Here is an 18,536-nt window from a genome sequence, read left to right as displayed (position 1 = left end):
GTATGTGCACGTAGCTTTCATCTGCATGAAAAACTGACAGTTGTATTAACAGTTTTTGAGGCTTTCACATATGTGCAGTGTTCAAATGAACAATGAATATTTAAAATATGCTTGAGAAATTTTTGAAGCCAGATGTCCAGATCTGATAAGTTTTCATATAACTGATAATCTAAGGTATTTCCATAAATTTCATTTTTATGTTTCTAGCTGAGAAAATGAGAATAAACACTGCACATGCACAAACACAAGTGCTGGCTGGACTTATGTGTACCATTGTAGGTGTATTGGCATTTTACACAAACTATTGAGCACTTAGAGATATCTTCTTATCTTAATGAACTGAACATCTTGGTGAACTGATATTTTTGAACTACAAACTCCATTTATGTGAGCCTGACAACTGCTACTTGAGGAGTGCTGCTCACTCTGATTTTGCCTACCCCATCTGATTATTGCAATATGAAAAACTCTCCAGTATGCTTTTTTTGTCCAGAATACTCACAATTTATACAGTTAATTGCTATTAACAATGAATTTCAAAGACATCTAGAGAATTTATCAGTGAACATCTTCTAATCATTTAGCCGTTGTAAGATAAGGTTGCTTCCACAACTGAGTTTGCATTATTCCTTTAAGGAAAATCCAGTGTTTCTTCCAATCAATTATTTAGATGTGGTGAGTCACCAAGCTTTGTTATTCTATTTGAGCAAAATTTGAAGTTTACATACAGATGAAAGCAGAATCTGAAAAGGAAATTGCCTGTTAGGAAAAACAGTACATACATTTCTTTAAGAAAGCCCAAGTGATCAGTTAGCTATCTTCCAGCTATGCACTTCAAATTCTTCCTAATTTAAAGTATTACCTCTTTTACATCTTAACACATGACCTATTACAAAAGACAGAAGCTGTCTTCTTTATTTCCAAACTACTGTCTTTTCTTTAAGCCAAAATATACATACTACATGCCAAAGAGCTCCTTCTTCAGGTAGGAAACGTGTTCAGACATGTCCTGGGGGTTGGGAAAATTGCCAGAAAATATTTAGCTCAAATAAAGCATCAACAGTTTCATTTTTGCTATTTTCAACAGCAATCAGATCTCTAATTAAACTTCATTAGCGTAAAATAAAGCAGAGTTTTGAAGATGCAATCAATAATCAGACTAAATGCCACACTGACTATATTAAGAAAGTTTTGAGATCTTGCCCACACAACACATTCTTCCAAGTTTGAGTCCTTGGATTTAATTTGGGCTTAGCTAAGTCATTCAAATTAATCCTTAGAGCAGAGAGGTAACATGCTTTTTTGAAATGAAATTAATTTAAGCAATCTGTTTTCCCCTTACTGTTGAGCATGAAACTTGTGAAGTTTGACTATTATGATGTGAAATTGCTTCATTCATAAACTAGTTTTCTTTTTTTGAAAAAAAGTTTTGCTGGAAATTTAGGTGCAGTGAATTCATCTTCTACAAAGGCTTGCTCAAAAAAAAAGGAAAGAAAAAAGAAAAAAGAAAAAAAAATCCAACTGGTACTGTGAAGGATTAAACCTCACAAAGAACCTATAAATGTCTGTTATAATACATAGGCTCTGTGGCAGGATCCAATTCACTGGTTTCCTTTGTGCTCAAGAACAATAAAGCCTCAAATAAATGCTTTGAGAGAGTACATAAACAAGTCTTTTAAAAAACAAGGAAATGTGTCCTTTTAAGTCCTTCTCATTGAACAGACATGGGCTGATGAGGATACTGAGGCTACTTGTGCCTATAAGAATGCCTGGGAAACAACCCCTGCTGTAGGCAACATGTTCAAAAGTTAGATCTAAACCACAGAAATACCAACTCCATAGGACACATTTCACTCTGTTAAAATGTGTAGAATCAGATTGCGTAGTCCTTGCAATCATCAGGCTTCACGGAGTAAGACTAGGTAACTGAGACTCTGTTTTAACCTTCTCATGTTCTGCCAAGAGCCTTCAAAAGTGTTCCTTTCTTAAGTGTTCTTAAGTATCTGTAAAAATACTATTTAAGAACATCCAAAATTAATGTGGCCTCAAAACTACTAATAAGGCTGTTCCAGATGTTTGTGGCAAATTGTTCAGCAGGAAAATTAATAAAGTCATACTTAAACAGACAAACTTGCTTTAAAATACTTGTCTGGATCCGTCCTAAACCTATAAAAATCTGTCTTCCTAAAGCAGTGGTCCCCAGCAAAACATGTTAAGCTTCCTCTTGCTCTTTTCATCAAACTTTTAAAATTGGAAACAATATAAAATTTACAGTTCACTGTGATTCTGTGGATCACTTCCCATGACCTCACAGTCAGTGACTCTAAGTTTTGAATCTCTTAAGATGTGTGTGAATGATAATGGAAATTGCAACTGCAGGAAACATGTTGTCCCTCTCTTTAATCTGTCTATAGTGGATGATTGTAGCAGTGAGAAAAAGATTTTTGTGTGGGTGAGCAACCTGGACTTACACCCAGGGTCCTGATAGACCTGTACCTGAATACCCATAGGGACAGATAAGCTGAACGTCCTTCAGATACTGAAAAATAGAAAGAGCAAAAAAAAATTTTTTTTGTTTTGTTTTCTCTCTTTCTCTCTTATGCTTACTTTTATGTCCCTGAGCAAATTTGAAGTTTTCTCCTAAGCATGTGACATGGTCAGGGCATTTCAGCTCCTATGCATTGCCTTCTTTTTCATGGTACCTCTCCATGTGATGCTTGACTCTGCACCATGCCTAAAGAGGTGAACAGCTAGTTAGTTCCCTTTTGACTTAAGGGGAAAATAACATGTAAATGATGGGAACCGTGTAACAAGTCCCCAAGCTAAAATGTAATTTTTTTTTGAGACAGACATGTATGTGTTTTCAGACTCGTGTGACTCAAAGTTGTACCACCAAAAAAGTGTGTGTATTCCCATTTCATATAAAAAGTGCATTCTTGTACTTAAAGTATTGCCACTTATGAATGCAGGAATAACTACTTAGATGTGTACTCCTCTCTTTGCAAAGCCACAGTTATTTGTTTGCATAAGTATTTTTTGTCTTTTTGGTTTTGGTACTAACATTGTCAAATGTGGAGATAAGTAAAACATCTCCATTCTTCAGGGCTCTCCCTGGATGACACACTGCCCTCTATTTGAATTATCTAGTTCCTTCTTTAACATGACCCCAAAACATGACCAATAATATAAGGTACAGCCCCATTCTTGGAGGCTAATCAATGTCGGTGGGTTCCATACTTAGGTCTGTAGGCACTGGAAGAGGTCTCAGAGAACTGGCCTATGGTCCCTGCAGAACTGGAAAATGTGAGGAGCTCACAAGTCCCTATGTTAGGTTTTTGTTACAGCATGGAGGCTTTTCAGTGCAGAGTGGAATAACTTGAAATGAGAAGCCAGCTCAGCTGTCACCACTGGGGGCCACTGCTACTTAGGAAGAGAGAAGACAAAGAGAAGCTGCTGCAAGGACTGGAGTCTCCACCCAGAAAGAAACAAGTAGCTGCCCTTGTGTGAGTCACTGCTCAGAAAAGGGCTAGAAAAGAAGTCTCTTGAGAACTAACAAGTGAAAGAGATGCTGAGACTCTTTTGCCGAGTTTCCTTGTAAGTGATGGCAAAAGCAGCATCAGCCACTCACAGTGGTAGCTCTCAGTCCTGTGCTGGGCCACCTATCTCTGAGAAGTAGCTTGCATACTAGCAATGATTGGTTAATCATACTCAGTCAAAAATGGTTCATTGTCACTGTTGTCTCAGTTAATCAGGTGTGATGTTTCTTGCTAGGAGAGGGTCCAGGCAATAAAGAGTAGGCAAAAAATAGAGAGAAAGTCGGGTAGCAGAGACTTCGGGGGGCGGGGTGGGGGGTAACTAGAAAGCAAGAGGAGCTGCAAAATGCTAAGATTGATGGGGAAGATTATATACTAGGCAAAGTGGTGAACTTTTCTTCATAGTCTGAGGCAGATAAATTTTCTCTTAGTACTGTTCTTTTGTGTAAACAGATACTACTGGAATAGTGCAAAACTGTGAAATATTGACTGGATGCAATAGTAAGGTTTTTCCCAAGGGTTTCCCCTAAGGATTAAGAAACTTTAGGTGAAAATCTTTCTCACTCTGAACATTATTCACATCCATAACATTATTCTAAAGGCAAAATGACCCGTTTTAAAATCTTTTGTACAAAATATGTTCAGCCTTAGATAGAAACCAAGACCCAGTCTTTCTTCTGTCTTACATGTTACATGGCATAACTCAACTGACTTCAGATTGGGCTAATGATGATACACTTTACAAGTGACAAGAAAATCATATGTCACACCACTGTCAAACTGATGCAATATAAATGTTCCAGGGAGGAGTATTTACATGTCGTAGACAACAAAATTAGGCCCTTAGAGCCTCGTGCCAATTTTTAGACAGCAGCAGATTTTCTGGGTTTGGTCTGAGTTGCAAAGCCATGCAGGAATGATATCTAAGGGCCAAGCTAACTGAATATAATCCTTTAGAAAGATAAACATATATAGAAAAGGAGAACAGAGCAAAGAGCAATTTTTCTCCCTTACTCAGCGGGCAAAGCATTGTAATTGTTGCTAAGGTCTTATGTTGACCTCCTGTCAAATAGTTACATATCTCTCTGGCACTAAACGAGCATTGTATCACATTGTGCTGTATCAACCGAAACCTCTATTTCTAGGGCAAACTGGAGAAGCCCATCACAGGAAAATGATAAGAAAAGCAGGTGTGGGTCACTGAGGGGTGTTTCTGACCTCATCCCCTGGGAGATCTCTGGCTCTTGTACTGCTATTGTACAGTGTTAATTAGATCATTCTAATTAATTCATTCGAAGTGTAAATTAGGAAGGAATGAAGATAAATTGCACTAATACTTTTAACCCCACGCTGTTTATTTAGCAGTTGAACAAAATAATGTGGTTAAAAGAGTCTAACAAGGCAAAAGCCCAAGACACAGCTGTTTAATAGCATTAAAAATGAGATCTCAGCCTGTGCTGCAGGCACATACGGCTTGTTTGCATTTAAAAGGGTTGCCAAGATAGCTGTACTGGCAAACCCTGATAGTGTAGATGCAGCTGATACTGACAAAAAACAAAAAATGTATTTCAGTCTCCTGAGGGAAATAGCCTATACTGGTAAATGGATTATTCTGCTGAAACAGTTCTGTCTGTATTAGAACTCTTGCTGGTGTCACTAGGGGAGTTAGAAAGATGTATTAACTACATAGATATACCTGTACCACTTTTAAGTGTCAATGAATCCATATTACGAAATTTGCTCACTCAAAGATCCAAGGACTTGTCTCAACACAGAAGCCAGAACAATTTAAATAAATTGTGAGGTGAAACTAATTTAGTTAAAACAGCAGTGCTTCTATGCATAGGAAGCTGGATTTGAGTTGAACAAAGAAGTTATTGCTACTCCAATTGTTTTAGAATCAAATGTGTCACTAAAAATTCCTAAGACTAAAACAGAAAATATTTTGGGTTTTATATGTCTTCTTTTTTTAAGGCCACACTACCATTCCATATAGTCATTCTGCAAGTCATTTCTTTATTAAAATAATAACAATAAAAAAAACTAAGAGATTATCAACTTCACGTGATTCCAGAAGCTCGGCCTTTGAGAATAGTGCCAATTATCTTGTGATTTGTGATAAAATCATGATATTTAGCAACACTTCAAAGATCCCATCTATCCTGGTATACAAATGGTAGGAGAAACATGTTTAAACTAGTTCAGTGGGCATGTTAAACTATGTCCTGGGACAGGCTAGGCCAATTTTGTTTCCAGCAGTGTCAAAATACAGATCAGCCCATCTACAAAACTGGCTTAACCGGAACTATGTTTAAATGTGACCTGACAGAGTTCTTAGACCAACGTAAATGAGGCCAAAGATTTGCTTTGGACTGGGTTATAATGCAGTTAATTCATTAAGCGTCCCTTCTGAGCTAGCTGAGCAAACGTTGTTACTTTAAATCTTGGATTATTAGCTTGTTTTAAGCTATGCTTATCATCAGATGAACCTAGTTTTAACCACTGGGCAGAAAGAAGCAGAGGCACTATTGATGCTCTTTGTGTTAGTGCATCACCTCATCATTTTCAGAGAAGCGCTGTTGTGTTTTGTAAACATTCTCAGGTGTGGATTTACAGAGAGAGGACTATGGGGTTATATTTTGTTCTCTTCTTTTTCCTCCCAGCCATAGCACTGTCTCACACAGTGCATATGCACAAAGTGCACATGCACGCGGAAGGGTCTGTCTGGCTGTGTAGTTGTCTCTCCAACAGATGATGGCTGGCTGCATAGTTGTCTCCCTAACAGATGATATGTTGCTTCATCCAATCATTCTGCCCTGATTAACTTTAACAGGTCCTTTATTTTATGGAGGACAAGGAAGATCAGTACTTTATCTGGTCACTCCTATAGGATTATTAGCTTGTTCTATTCAAGTAGAATGCTGCCCACATCTGAGTGCGCTGTGGGCAGCCTTGTAAGCCTTGTGTGTTGTCCTCCCTTCAGACCTCATTTTTTACTGACTGTTCCTCACGACTGTGAGCAAAATCAGTCTTACACTTCAGATATTGTCTCAGAGCAATGGGTTAGGTAACATTATTCTGTCAGTTCTGTTTTTCAGTGATGGTGAGTATTCTGCCTGTTTGAAGGGAGGGGAACAAATCTGACAGTGTAGGGAGTGATGAGTCCCTGTGTTTCTGGTCAGTCTCATAGGATTATAAAATCTGATTTTCTGACACAGAATTATGGAGAATTCATGACAGTGGAATGAACTCTAAGGGGTAGGGCTTTGGTGGAATCTGCAGGTTTTGTTGGGAAAAGTGGGAGAGGACAGGGTGGAAGGGTTTTATGGGAAATAGTATGATGACAAACTCAGAGTCATAATATGGATAATCCTGTGTGCTACAGAGGTCAAACACGGACAGTCTAATGCAAAATCCACTAGAGCTACTTGACTCAAGTCAGTACTGGATTAGACCTATGGTGTCTGTGAATATCCTTTGCGTAAGGCTGTTTACAATTTCCAAGAGCTTCTCACACCTAAACAGCTTTGAAATATACTTTATTACATACAGATGTGCAATGTTAGCCCTTGGAATCTGCAATACTTAATGTCATAATCAAACAGTATTGTAAAAAGCAAAAATCTGTGTAACAAATTACTCTTTCATCTGCTCCATGTTTAACTATGCTCTCCATGCTTACATATTTCCTCCAGCTCTTTGGAATTTCAGATGTGTCCTGCTATACATGGGGCATGTACTTGTCTGCAGTCTCTAGAGTCCAGCAACAGGAATACAAGTAACTATCTACATTTTAGTGAATTGTGTACAGGGCTTTTTCTAACAGGAGAAAGTTAGGTGGTATTTCATTAGGAGAAATGAATGAATTCTCTGAACTCTCATAGACAGCTATAAGTTTCCTGTCAGTGGAAGTAAAATAAGTATTCTTATCTTCCTTGGAGCTTTTTTAGACTGATACCATTGCTTTCAAAATTAACAATATGCACAATGTATAGTGTGGTATGCTGTACTATTCTTGTAGAGAGCTGCATAATGCCATTATGTAAATACTCTTGTTATATCTAGAAGATGTTTGTTTTTGAAATCGGCCTTTTGCACAAGTGCGCTTTTCTCATACTTTTTTAATTGGGCAGTAATTAAAGCCAGGCTTAACGTTGTGCCGCTGCAGTACTCCAGTACGCAGCTCTGGTGCGGTAGCTCTGCGAAGGCCTCACGAGAGCGCAGTGGAGCTCCGTGCCGCTGCTGGCTGCGCCCCGCGGGCGCTGAGCGGGCTCAGCAGCGGCGGCCGTGTTCGCTGCCCCGGGCCGGCAGGAGCTCGCCGAGCGGGCGAGGGGCAGGCAGCCTTCCGGACCGGCAGCCGCCCGGCAAGCCCCGGCGTTGCAGCACCCCGCGCGGAGCGACGCGCACCCCGCGGAGCGGTTTGCACGAGGTTAAAACCTGACACCCCACCACACCCCTCGCCGCTGTGCAATTATTTCTGTGCTTGCACAGCTGAGTGCACCTTTCGCTCCCGCGTTCACTTCTAGCGCCCCGGGTGCTTGCAGCCCGTGACGCGCAGAACAACCGCCTCGTCCCGCAGAGGACACGTCCTTTCGGCCCCTCGGGCGGCTGCGAGCCGGCGGCAGTGCTTGCCTTACGGCCGCGCTGCGTAGCGGGCGAACGCGCCGCGGGGTTCTGCGCGCGATGCTGCCGCGCTGCGGCCCGCGGAGCCACGGCGCGAGCGTGCCGCCTCGGCTCGGCCCACGGCGCTGTGGGAGAGGGCTTTCTGCAGCCCGCGCCGGGAGCGGCGGCGGGGCGGTGCGGAGGCGCCTTTGCACCTTTCCTCGCCCCGGCTGGCTTGTACTCCAGTGACAGCGCTCCCCGCAGCGCAGCGCAGCGCAGCGCAGCGCTCCCTCCTCGTCCCTCCCCCGTCTGTCACTCACTGCTTTGCATAAACTCCCCCCGCCCCCCAGCCCATATACCCCTTCCCCGCGCCGCGGCAGGACAGAGCGGCGGCCAGGAGGTCCCAGCGGCAGCCGGCCCCTTCCTTCCCCTTCCCCGGCGCGGCCCGCCTCCCGCCAGCGGCACCACCTCCGCCCCGGCGCCGCGCGGCTCTCGGCAGCGCAGTCTGCCCGAGCGGCTCTCTCGGGGCCGCTTAGCCGCGCCGCGCCGAGCCGGCAGCCGTGCTGCCTTCCCATGCGCGGCGCTGCGCCGCCCGCGGAGGCACAGGGGCGTCCGCGCTTAGCCGGGAGCTTCAGCTGTAAGTCGGTGCCCGCCGACCTGTTGCAGTGCGGGCGCGGCAGGGAGGCGGGTGAGCGGTGCGGAGCCCGGCGGGGAGGCCGCGGTCGGGCGCGGTGCCCCACTCGCTCGCCGAGCGCACGGCCGGAGCCGGGCTGCGGAGGCAGCAGGGTTGCTGCGCGCTGGCGGCGGCGCTGCTTGCTCTGTCGCTAAGTCCACGCCTGCGGGGCGTCGCGGCCGGCTGCTGAAGGGCTCCTCCGGCTGGAGCCGAGGTGCCCTGCCGGGCCCGGGCACAGCTACAGCCCGTCCCTCCGCGGAACGGCGCTCGCTCTGCCCCTCCGGGCAGCGGCGGGGGTAGGTAGCTGCACTAGCTGCTCGGTATCGCCGGTATGCGGCTGCCCGCGGGAAGCACCGGCTCGCCTCTTCCGTGGGAGCGCGGGGCGGCCGGGCGCGGCGGGGCCGAGGCAGGGCGTGGACGTGACCGAGCGCCTCGCTGCTCCCGCTCTGCCTGCGCTGCTGCCCGCCCGTCTCTGCCGCGGAAAGTTTCGCACGTGGTTATTGCTCTACACGGAAAAACAAATGTATTTTAATTGACCATACTGTGTCTTCACCAGGTTGGGAAGAGACCCAGAAAGTTTTTTTTCAAGACACTGGGAACTGCTCGGGCATTATGATATACTGAATTAGAGGGAATTTAGGGTTCGGTTTCTTTGTCTGCTTGTGGTGAGCAATAATGCAGGAGTTGCCTGCTTTGCTTTCCATCTCACAGCAGGTCCCAGGAAATAGCTGAGCCTGTGCTGCAGGAGTGTGGGTAGGATCCGTGTTTGACTCTGCAAAAATTACAGTCTTGCTGCAGATTTAGCAACAGAAAGCCATGTCGGGTAAATAAACGGGATATTTAGAAAACAGATTTCCTTTCATTCAGCAGTTTCACTGATTGTAAATGGGAGGGGGAAAAAAAAGAACAAGTCTCATGTAATTATCAAGTCCTGTTAAAATGAATCTACAGCATGGATGTGCTGGTAATTTGAAAACGCTTATTTTTTTGGTTTGATTTAGGCAGAGACCTACATGCTGCAGAGCTGTTAAGAAGTAGGGCAGGAGGCTGTTGTTTAGTCTTAAGTAGTGTTTACTACTGGGCTGCTGTGACAAGTAGCCTGTTGAAGTATAATTATAAATTAAAGTCTTGGTTCAACCTCTGTTCCTAGATAAAATCTGAATCTGTAATTTACTGACCGCTTCTTGTCTTTTACATACAAATATTGTTATTTCTAAGGAAAAAATGCCTGAAGGGAGTTGACTCATTTTATTTGAGATGAACATTTGCTCACTGACTGAATTACCTCTGCTAAAGTATTTGAGGCTTGCATACTTTCCAACACCAAATAGAGAAATCATAGATGTCATTCTTATGTTTTAATATTCTTGTAAGATTCTGGACTGAGCGAATTGCCAGAAACTGCAAAAGAGCATGTTCACAGGAACACTGCTTGTTAGTAAATTATGGTAATTACTTTTAAGGTTGTTTAACTATATTCCATGTGTGAAGTAATCTTAACAACCACAGAGGAGAGGAAGAAGATATGTACAGATACGTATCTTTGTTCTGTTTGGGGAAATACGTTAGCTTATCTTAAATGTGAATTGGCGTGCCTTGAATACTTTGCAATAGAGAACATTGTGATGATGCAGACGCGGTTCTTAGAACAATTCAAGACCAGCATATATGAAATCTGCAAGCATTTTATAAGAAATGACATTGCTTACTGAAAGACCAAGTCTTCTGTTTAAGTGAGGTGAAACCAAGTGCTTTATTCAGTGGCTGCTTGAGAGTGGGTCTTATCAATTTTTACAGCAGTGTTTGTTATTATGGCTGTGGGTGGGCTTAGGCAACATGCAGTGATCTGTTCCTTCCCCTCTGCATATGTTCTGTAGCTCACTAGCCTCCAATAGATGCATGATTGCAGGGTGGTGTGTGTGGTGTGGTAGTGTTTGTTTGATTTTAAGTTTGCTTCTATTCTGTTGTGGTTATGGCCTCATTCAGAAAGGTACTTTGCAAGCAGTGCTTACAGGAGTACACGGCCCCACAAAAGAACTGAACTATGTTTGCAGTCTTTGACATGAACTCTATGTGCCCTATTTCAGAACCCTCTGTGCATTATTTAAAAAAAAAAAAAAAAAAAAAAGGTTTTCAGTGTACTCTGAATTCCTGCAAGAGATCGGGGTAAGGAGAGGAAATACATTTCCACAGAGATCCTGACATGACTAGATTAGGGTCTACACCTTCACCTGACTGGGATGAGAAGTGAGGGGCAATGAGCGTCTTCAGATCCTGGTAATTTCATTGCCTCTGGTCAGTGGGTGCAGAGCACCCACCCCTCTCTGTGGCAATGTAGTTGGAACCCTGCAGAATTAGGTCCTCAGCCTGAGGAAAGCCAGTCTGTGGAGATCCAGTGAATGCTGCATATTGTATTGTAGTAGCATTTAAAATGATAAAATGCCCAGAGAAGTTTTAAAAACTTGTAAGGAGATGCTTTACCAGTGAAGGGTTCATCTTCCCATCTGCGTCCCCAACTGTTCATGTACTAATATTGGAAGTCACGACCCTTTCTGTAATCTTTCAGTTCCGGCAGGTTTGAACCTGAGAGTTTATGGTCAGTATAATCTTTTTGGCTATAGATTAAGTGGGTAATTTTAGTGTGTGAGATTAGTGTTTGAGATCCTTGAATGCCATCTGAACTTTTACTATTTAACAGATAATTAAATTGCCTTTAATGCAACTGTATTTTCCATGTAATGTGCATTATGAAGACATACTAGCCTCCTTCAGTTATTCTGTGATTAGAGGTTAGTGTTAATGCATAATGATCTAGAGAACATTGTTTAAAATAACTTTCCAAAGTGTTGTATAGTAGAGTGAGCCAGATATGCTGCCTTGTGGCTGTGATGGTAAGGTTTCCTGTCTGTTTCAGAGAACTTTGGATTGAGCACTGTATTCTGAACTGTGGTGTTCCTTCCTTTCAGTCCAGTAAGAAGCACCAGGGAAGTCATGTTTCACAGTAAAGGAGATGGGTTATAGTAGTTCTGTGACAGGCTGATAGGGTGTGCGGTGAAGTGTGTCCCCCTGCCTCCCTATGATTGAAGTGAAAGGCTTATCACAAAACTTGCTGTTGCCTGCTACAAGCCAATTATTCTGTACATTATTGCAACTAGTCAGGAGGATAGTATTGGCTGTGCTGCAGTCAGTCTGCAGTTGCTGGAGGAGTATGTGTATATTCCATATATATATATATATATATATATATATATATATATATATATATGCAAAATGATCTGTTGTGCAAACTAATTTGTATAGATTTTTGATATTATGATTTCTGGTCATGTGAATCTAGGAAAGTAAATGCATTTATTTAAAAAACTAGTAACGATGCACTTTTTGGAGGCTGTTTGTACTCTTGGGTCATCCTGTTTGAGGACAGGTGATGCTGTTTTCTTATGAAAGGTGTGAAATGTGGGAAGATATGTACAGTTCTATACTGCTTAAATATGCTCAAGAATATGAAAATGCTTGACTCTGTGACAGAGAGGAAAATATATCTGCATTAAAAACCTGCACAAGTGGCCCTAGATCATGTGCTAACTTTGAGAATCAGGAGCTTCCCAAATAGGCTCTTACCTTGTTCCTTTTTTGAAGGTACTGTAGAAGGGACTCTGGGCAAGAGAATATCATAGTAATTAGGGAAGCTTGGCTCTTTCTTTTCTCGGAGTCCCCTCTGCAGTCTGGGGAGAGATCACAGCGGTGGTCACAGCCATAGGTTGCACTAGCTCTGTATGCTTCATCTGATCTTACTTGCACTGAGGCTTTTTGGCCATTAGCTTTATGTGGTTGCCAGTATTCCTCCCTATCCAACTGCTTCATGCTGTCTTGGCTTGACTCTTAATTATCCCTGAAAATTTTCTCCTGTAATGGTACATGGATCTGCCTATCATGGCAGCAAATGGTAACATTCATCTCCAAAAGGAGGCTGAGCAGGATTGTGTTTTGAGAGGAATAGGGCAGCAGTGCAGCAGGTCTTGTGTTTTATTTCTCCAAAACCCCAAAGTAACCAGTAGCTGCTCATAGCTTGCACTCTTGAGTCCTGATCCGTAAGGTGGCTTGAAAATAGTAATGCTTTGGTGACTTCAGCTAATACTCAAAACATATCTTCCTGCTGACTCTGTCTGTGTATATTCTGTATCGCTTTATAGCAGGCAGCTGCTGGCAAAGATCAATTTATAATCTCTACAATTTAGCTACAGAATTTTTAAAAAAGCTGGCAACTGAAATTATGATGCTTGTTAAGTTTTCATTTTAAGGTTCCCTTTTTCATTCTCTGATGTTGCATATGGAATCATTATACCAAAGAGAAGCTTCCTAATGGGATTAGTAGGTTTTTGTTCCCCATGCAGCTTTTGACATTCCTTAGGTATTCTGTCTGGTAGCTCTTCCTGCTATGATTCAGTACAGGAGAATGTTTCAAGCATATGCATGTGTACATATGTAATGAATCAGCTGGACTAGATTGGGGAAGGGTGAGAAAATCATTTCTGGTTCTTTTCCTTTCTCCTCCAACTTACTTGCTTACTATACTGTTATGAAAGTTGGAGATCAGGTTTCCCAAGATAAACCTGCTCTTGGGCAACAAATTTAGACTATGCCACTTACGAGAGTCATCTTACAAAAAATAAACACATGCCAAGGGTAGATGCAATTCTTTGTCCACTCATCTTTTAAGTTAAGGCTTTTTTATTTTCTTCTTCCAATGACTAACAGCTATGTTCATTATGACTTTTAGAGAACAAAATGTATAACTGTCTCATTAATCTTAATTTTTTTTTCTTTGTTTATAGGTGTGGAAGAAAATGTCAGTCAGCATGCATGAGAATCGCAAATCTAGGGCTAGTACTGGCTCTATAAACATATATTTATTCCATAAATCATCCTATGCTGATAGTGTCCTTACTCACCTGAACCTTCTGCGTCAACAGCGTCTTTTTACAGATGTGCTTCTTCATGCTGGGAACAGGTCATTCCCCTGCCACAGAGCTGTTCTGGCTGCTTGCAGCCGCTATTTTGAAGCAATGTTCAGTGGAGGATTGAAAGAGAGCCAGGACAGTGAAGTCAACTTCCATAATTCCATTCACCCAGAAGTCTTAGAGCTTCTTCTTGACTATGCATATTCTTCCAGGGTTATAATCAATGAGGAGAATGCAGAGTCGCTGCTGGAGGCTGGCGACATGCTAGAGTTCCAAGACATTCGGGATGCTTGTGCAGAATTTCTAGAGAAAAACCTTCATCCTACTAACTGTCTCGGCATGCTGCTGCTGTCAGATGCTCACCAGTGCACCAAGCTTTATGAACTCTCTTGGAGGATGTGCCTTAGCAACTTCCAGAGCATCAGTAAAAGTGAAGACTTCCTCCAGCTGCCGAAAGACATGGTAGTGCAGCTTCTTTCCAGTGAAGAATTAGAAACTGAAGATGAAAGGCTGGTATATGAGTCAGCTATCAACTGGGTCAGCTATGACCTGAGTAAGCGTCACTGTTATCTGCCTGAGCTATTGCAGACAGTCAGACTGGCTCTCTTGCCAGCCATATACCTTATGGAGAATGTAGCAATGGAAGAACTTATCACCAAGCAAAGGAAAAGCAAAGAAATTGTAGAAGAATCCATAAGATGCAAGTTAAAGATCTTACAGAATGATGGAGTTGTCACTAGTTTGTGTGCCAGACCCCGTAAAACTGGCCATTCGCTCTTTCTTTTAGGTGGCCAAACCTTTATGTGTGACAAGCTATATTTGGTGGACCAAAAGGCAAAGGAAATCATTCCAAAGGCTGACATTCCAAGTCCACGGAAAGAGTTCAGCGCTTGTGCCATAGGCTGCAAAGTGTATATCACGGGAGGACGTGGATCAGAAAATGGAGTCTCCAAAGATGTATGGGTGTATGACACTCTTCATGAGGAGTGGTCAAAGGCTGCTCCCATGCTGGTAGCTAGATTTGGGCACGGGTCTGCTGAACTCAAGCACTGTTTGTATGTAGTAGGAGGACACACTGCAGCAACTGGCTGCCTTCCTGCTTCCCCTTCAGTATCCTTAAAGCAAGTAGAACAATATGACCCTGTGACCAATAAATGGACCATGGTTGCTCCACTCCGAGAGGGAGTAAGCAATGCAGCAGTAGTCAGTGCAAAGCTTAAGCTGTTTGCTTTTGGGGGTACCAGCGTTAGCCATGACAAGCTGCCCAAAGTTCAATGTTATGATCAGTGTGAAAACAGATGGACAGTACCAGCTACCTGCCCCCAGCCCTGGCGCTACACAGCTGCAGCTGTTCTGGGTAACCAGATTTTTATTATGGGTGGAGATACTGAATTCTCTGCATGCTCTGCTTATAAATTCAACAGTGAGACATACCAGTGGACTAAGGTGGGAGATGTGACAGCTAAGCGAATGAGCTGCCATGCAGTGGCATCTGGAAACAAATTGTATGTTGTTGGAGGCTACTTTGGCATTCAGAGATGCAAAACATTAGACTGTTATGATCCCACGTTAGATGTGTGGAACAGTATAACAACTGTGCCCTATTCATTAATTCCGACGGCATTTGTCAGCACATGGAAGCACCTCCCCTCATAATAGTGTGTATATTGCAATTACGAATTATCAGGTAAGAACAGCACTTTTGAATTCCACTGTAATAATGCTTTTCACGATGCTTTCCAGCAGCATTTCTCAGAGAGAGTAAGTATATTCAATTCAGTTGTATAGGTGGAACAACTGAGGCACATATATTCAAGGATTGTTGCAAGTCAGACATCAAATCTATGGCAGTACCAGAAGCTGAAGCTAGTTTGCCACACTGCCTGCGTGATCTCATTATAGGCCCTTTTACTACATGATTTGGATGTTGAAAGTGTTCTTTTTTGCTAAGCCCTTGTGGGGGCCTACTTATGGGGAAATATAGTTAGACTACAGGAAACTGAATCCTGATCTGCATTTAAATACTATGTGTGTCCTAAACAAGGATTGGTGCTGTTTTCCTGATTATGCAGGATATGTCACGCTGTATATGCAATAACAGTGCCCAGAATTGATATTGTAAATTCCAGCTTGAAGCCTGTTAGTGATTTTACTTCGATTTCTAGGTAGACAGCCTTAGGGGAAGTTGCTGTCTTCCATCATGAAAGGTGTTTGCAAGCACCTCAGGCATCATTTCCCATCTCACCCAGACTGCAAGAGTTACACCTGCCTTGACTAAGGTTGAATTTGGCCCACTAACGTGCTTCAAAATAGTTATGGTCATATATGTCAGACTAGATATAGCATCAGGAAGACATACAATTAATATTGCTGGCTGACGTAATTACCCGGTCTGTAGCACGCACTGTTCCAAAACAATTTAATTATATATAATAGGCCAAGCTCTCACTAGATGCAAATTCAGCATTGAATCTCCTCATAAGCAAGTCTGAATTTGGCCTTGCTTGTTTTGTTGTTGTGCATTCCTGATTTTTAGGAGTAGAGGAAAAAAGGTTAATGTAGATGCTCAGCTTTTTTAGTGCTTCTTCAAGTATTGTCAGTATTTTTCAAATCTGTTTTGTCATGCTAGACTACTAACCATTATTTTAGCTCTTTCTATTTTTTCATAATTTTTCATCTTATTTCCAGAATTACATCACTTAAAATAAGTCATTAACATTTTCCAGAGCTATTAATCTAGTTACTCTGCAACAAATCTGGCAGACTTTCTTCAGTGTTGTATTATTCCCCCACCCCAATCCACTTGAAACTTCAGTACAGAATCATAGTTACAATTAGCCAACCAAATGAATGTAGTGGCATGCTTAATCCTAAATCCTATACCCTGCAAGTGGTAACTTCTTTTTGAATTTGAACAATGTGTAATGTAACCATGAATCCAGGCAGGTTAAAAGGAACAAGACAGATAAATGCAGTTGAAGTAATTAAATGAGCTCTGCATTTGCATCTAAGCTATCTAGAAATTCAGACTGATGTAGCTTCTCTGGAAGAACTAAGAGCAACTTATGTTTAAAGACTCCTTAGGCTCGTCTTTTTGGGACAGATCATATTTATTCTGGGTATCTTTAGCAGCTGGAGACATATGCTAACTATTGCAGTGAAAATATGAAACCAAATGTATTTGAAGCGGTATAGGTGTAAGTATATACCTAGAGATATAGTAGTAGTTGTGAAATTACTCTCTGTGGTTAACGAAGGATTCATCTTGTAATCTGCCTTTCAGCTGATCAGGAGTTTTGATTCAGTAAGGAATACAAAATTAGGCCCATGTGCAGTAATTGATCAGAGTAGAAAGCTAACGTGAAATTGGGCTGTCTTGTGCCTTTAGCTTTCTCTTTGAGTTGAATAACCATGTGAGACTTTACTCTCTCTTTTTCTTTTTGTTTTGTTTTTCCCAGATTTACTCTTATGGAATCCACAGCCCTGCTTTCATACAACCTTAAGCCCTTGAGACTTACCATATCCGGAGTGCTGGGGAGTAATCACATCTCCCTGATAGAGAGCAAATAGAAGCCTTGATTTCTTTGAGATGACTTCCTCACTAGCTGGGAACGACATCTTTAAATCTTCAGTCAATTTCTGTTATTACTCACTTTCAGCAGTTCTCAGTGTTATCAGAACAGTAGTATTGAATGCTCAGACTCAGGTCTGTGCCAAGAAAAATATTGACTTATTCTTCTGAGACTGGCTTAATTGTTCTAGGGTTTACAGTACATGAGACAGTGTTTTATTTTGAAAAATAGTCCTCAGAGTATAACAGTGCAAAAAACTTTCATTTGCTTTGCTGTATCTCGTTAAACATCATTATTTTAGCTTCATTAACACTCTAGATAACTGGATGAAAGCAACCGTAAAGTGAAGTCTCTCCAGTGCTGTGTGCTCATCCAGAAAGTAGGATGTTTTTTTTTTCTGTGACTCCTGCTGCTTTGTCAGTGGGTGGGAGGGACAAAAAGGAAATTACTTCTGATTACCGTCTGTTTTCATGGCGTTGTGTGGCCCCAGTCTGACAGCTTTTAGGAAGACTTTAGTCTGCTTTGTCATTTTCCTTAAACTTGGGGCTTTTGAGTAGATTGAGGATTTTTTTTCTTCCTCCTTGGAACTGTTATAACTTTTTTTTTCAAGCTCATCCAGTGACAGGAAACATTGTTTTGGCTTCAGTGTTGATATGTACATTTTAGTGGGGAAAAATGATGTGCTACCCTGAAGAATGTCTAGAAAAGACTAATCAACACTAAATACAGAAAACTTTTTTGGAAGTAATGAAGATGGTCTGTTTTCAAACCCACAATTGCAGAGACTTGATACTTTAGACTGTTACATAGGCTGCTGTGTTTCCTGTGAATGTTCCCTGTTGTTCTTAGACATCACAGCTTGAAAGATATGTGGTATGTTGAAATGAACTGTGAATTCATTGTAACTCTTCTGCATTGTAATAGTGTGGGATTTGTGTCCCTCCCCCCCCCCCCCCAAAAAAAAAAAATCTAGCAGTACTGTGAGAAATGATGCTAATAAGCTGATGGCTGATGATGGTTTGGAAGCTGACATTTTAATATGGCTTCATAATGATGGAGGAAAGCACAATCTGTGTCCAGGGCTTTTTTTTTTTTTTTTTTTTTTTTTTTTTTTTCCCTTCCCCCCCCCCCCCCCATTGAATAATCTATTTCTATAAGAGACTTCAGGATGGAATTTTTGGTGCATGGTGCATTG

At 42.1% G+C, this 18,536-nt stretch overlaps 1 protein-coding gene across 6 annotated transcripts in view; it reads left to right on the top strand.

The window, feature by feature from the left end:
• Positions 1-8,655: 8,655 nt before the first annotated feature.
• The window catches only part of ENC1 (ectodermal-neural cortex 1), a 53,854-nt gene continuing 43,973 nt past the window's right edge, over positions 8,656-18,536 (top strand). For 2 of the 6 annotated variants that reach the window (XM_062599881.1, XM_062599880.1), the window contains exons 1-2: positions 8,656-8,772; positions 13,644-15,456. In XM_062599881.1, the coding sequence (XP_062455865.1) occupies positions 13,656-15,425 (1,770 nt within the window). In that variant the 5' untranslated portion in view covers positions 8,656-8,772; positions 13,644-13,655 and the 3' untranslated portion in view covers positions 15,426-15,456. Of the gene's footprint in view, positions 8,773-9,069; positions 9,105-13,643; positions 15,457-17,227; positions 18,417-18,536 lie in introns of those variants that run through there. The other 4 variants (XR_009961175.1, XR_009961174.1, XM_062599878.1 and 1 more) reach the window with 4 other exon arrangements.

The sequence above is a fragment of the Rhea pennata genome, chromosome Z, assembly GCF_028389875.1.
Source record: "Rhea pennata isolate bPtePen1 chromosome Z, bPtePen1.pri, whole genome shotgun sequence".
In the NCBI taxonomy this organism is placed as follows: domain Eukaryota; kingdom Metazoa; phylum Chordata; class Aves; order Rheiformes; family Rheidae; genus Rhea; species Rhea pennata.
The sequence above is the reverse complement of the archived record's forward strand: the minus strand, read 5'-3'. Positions and strand labels throughout refer to the sequence as shown.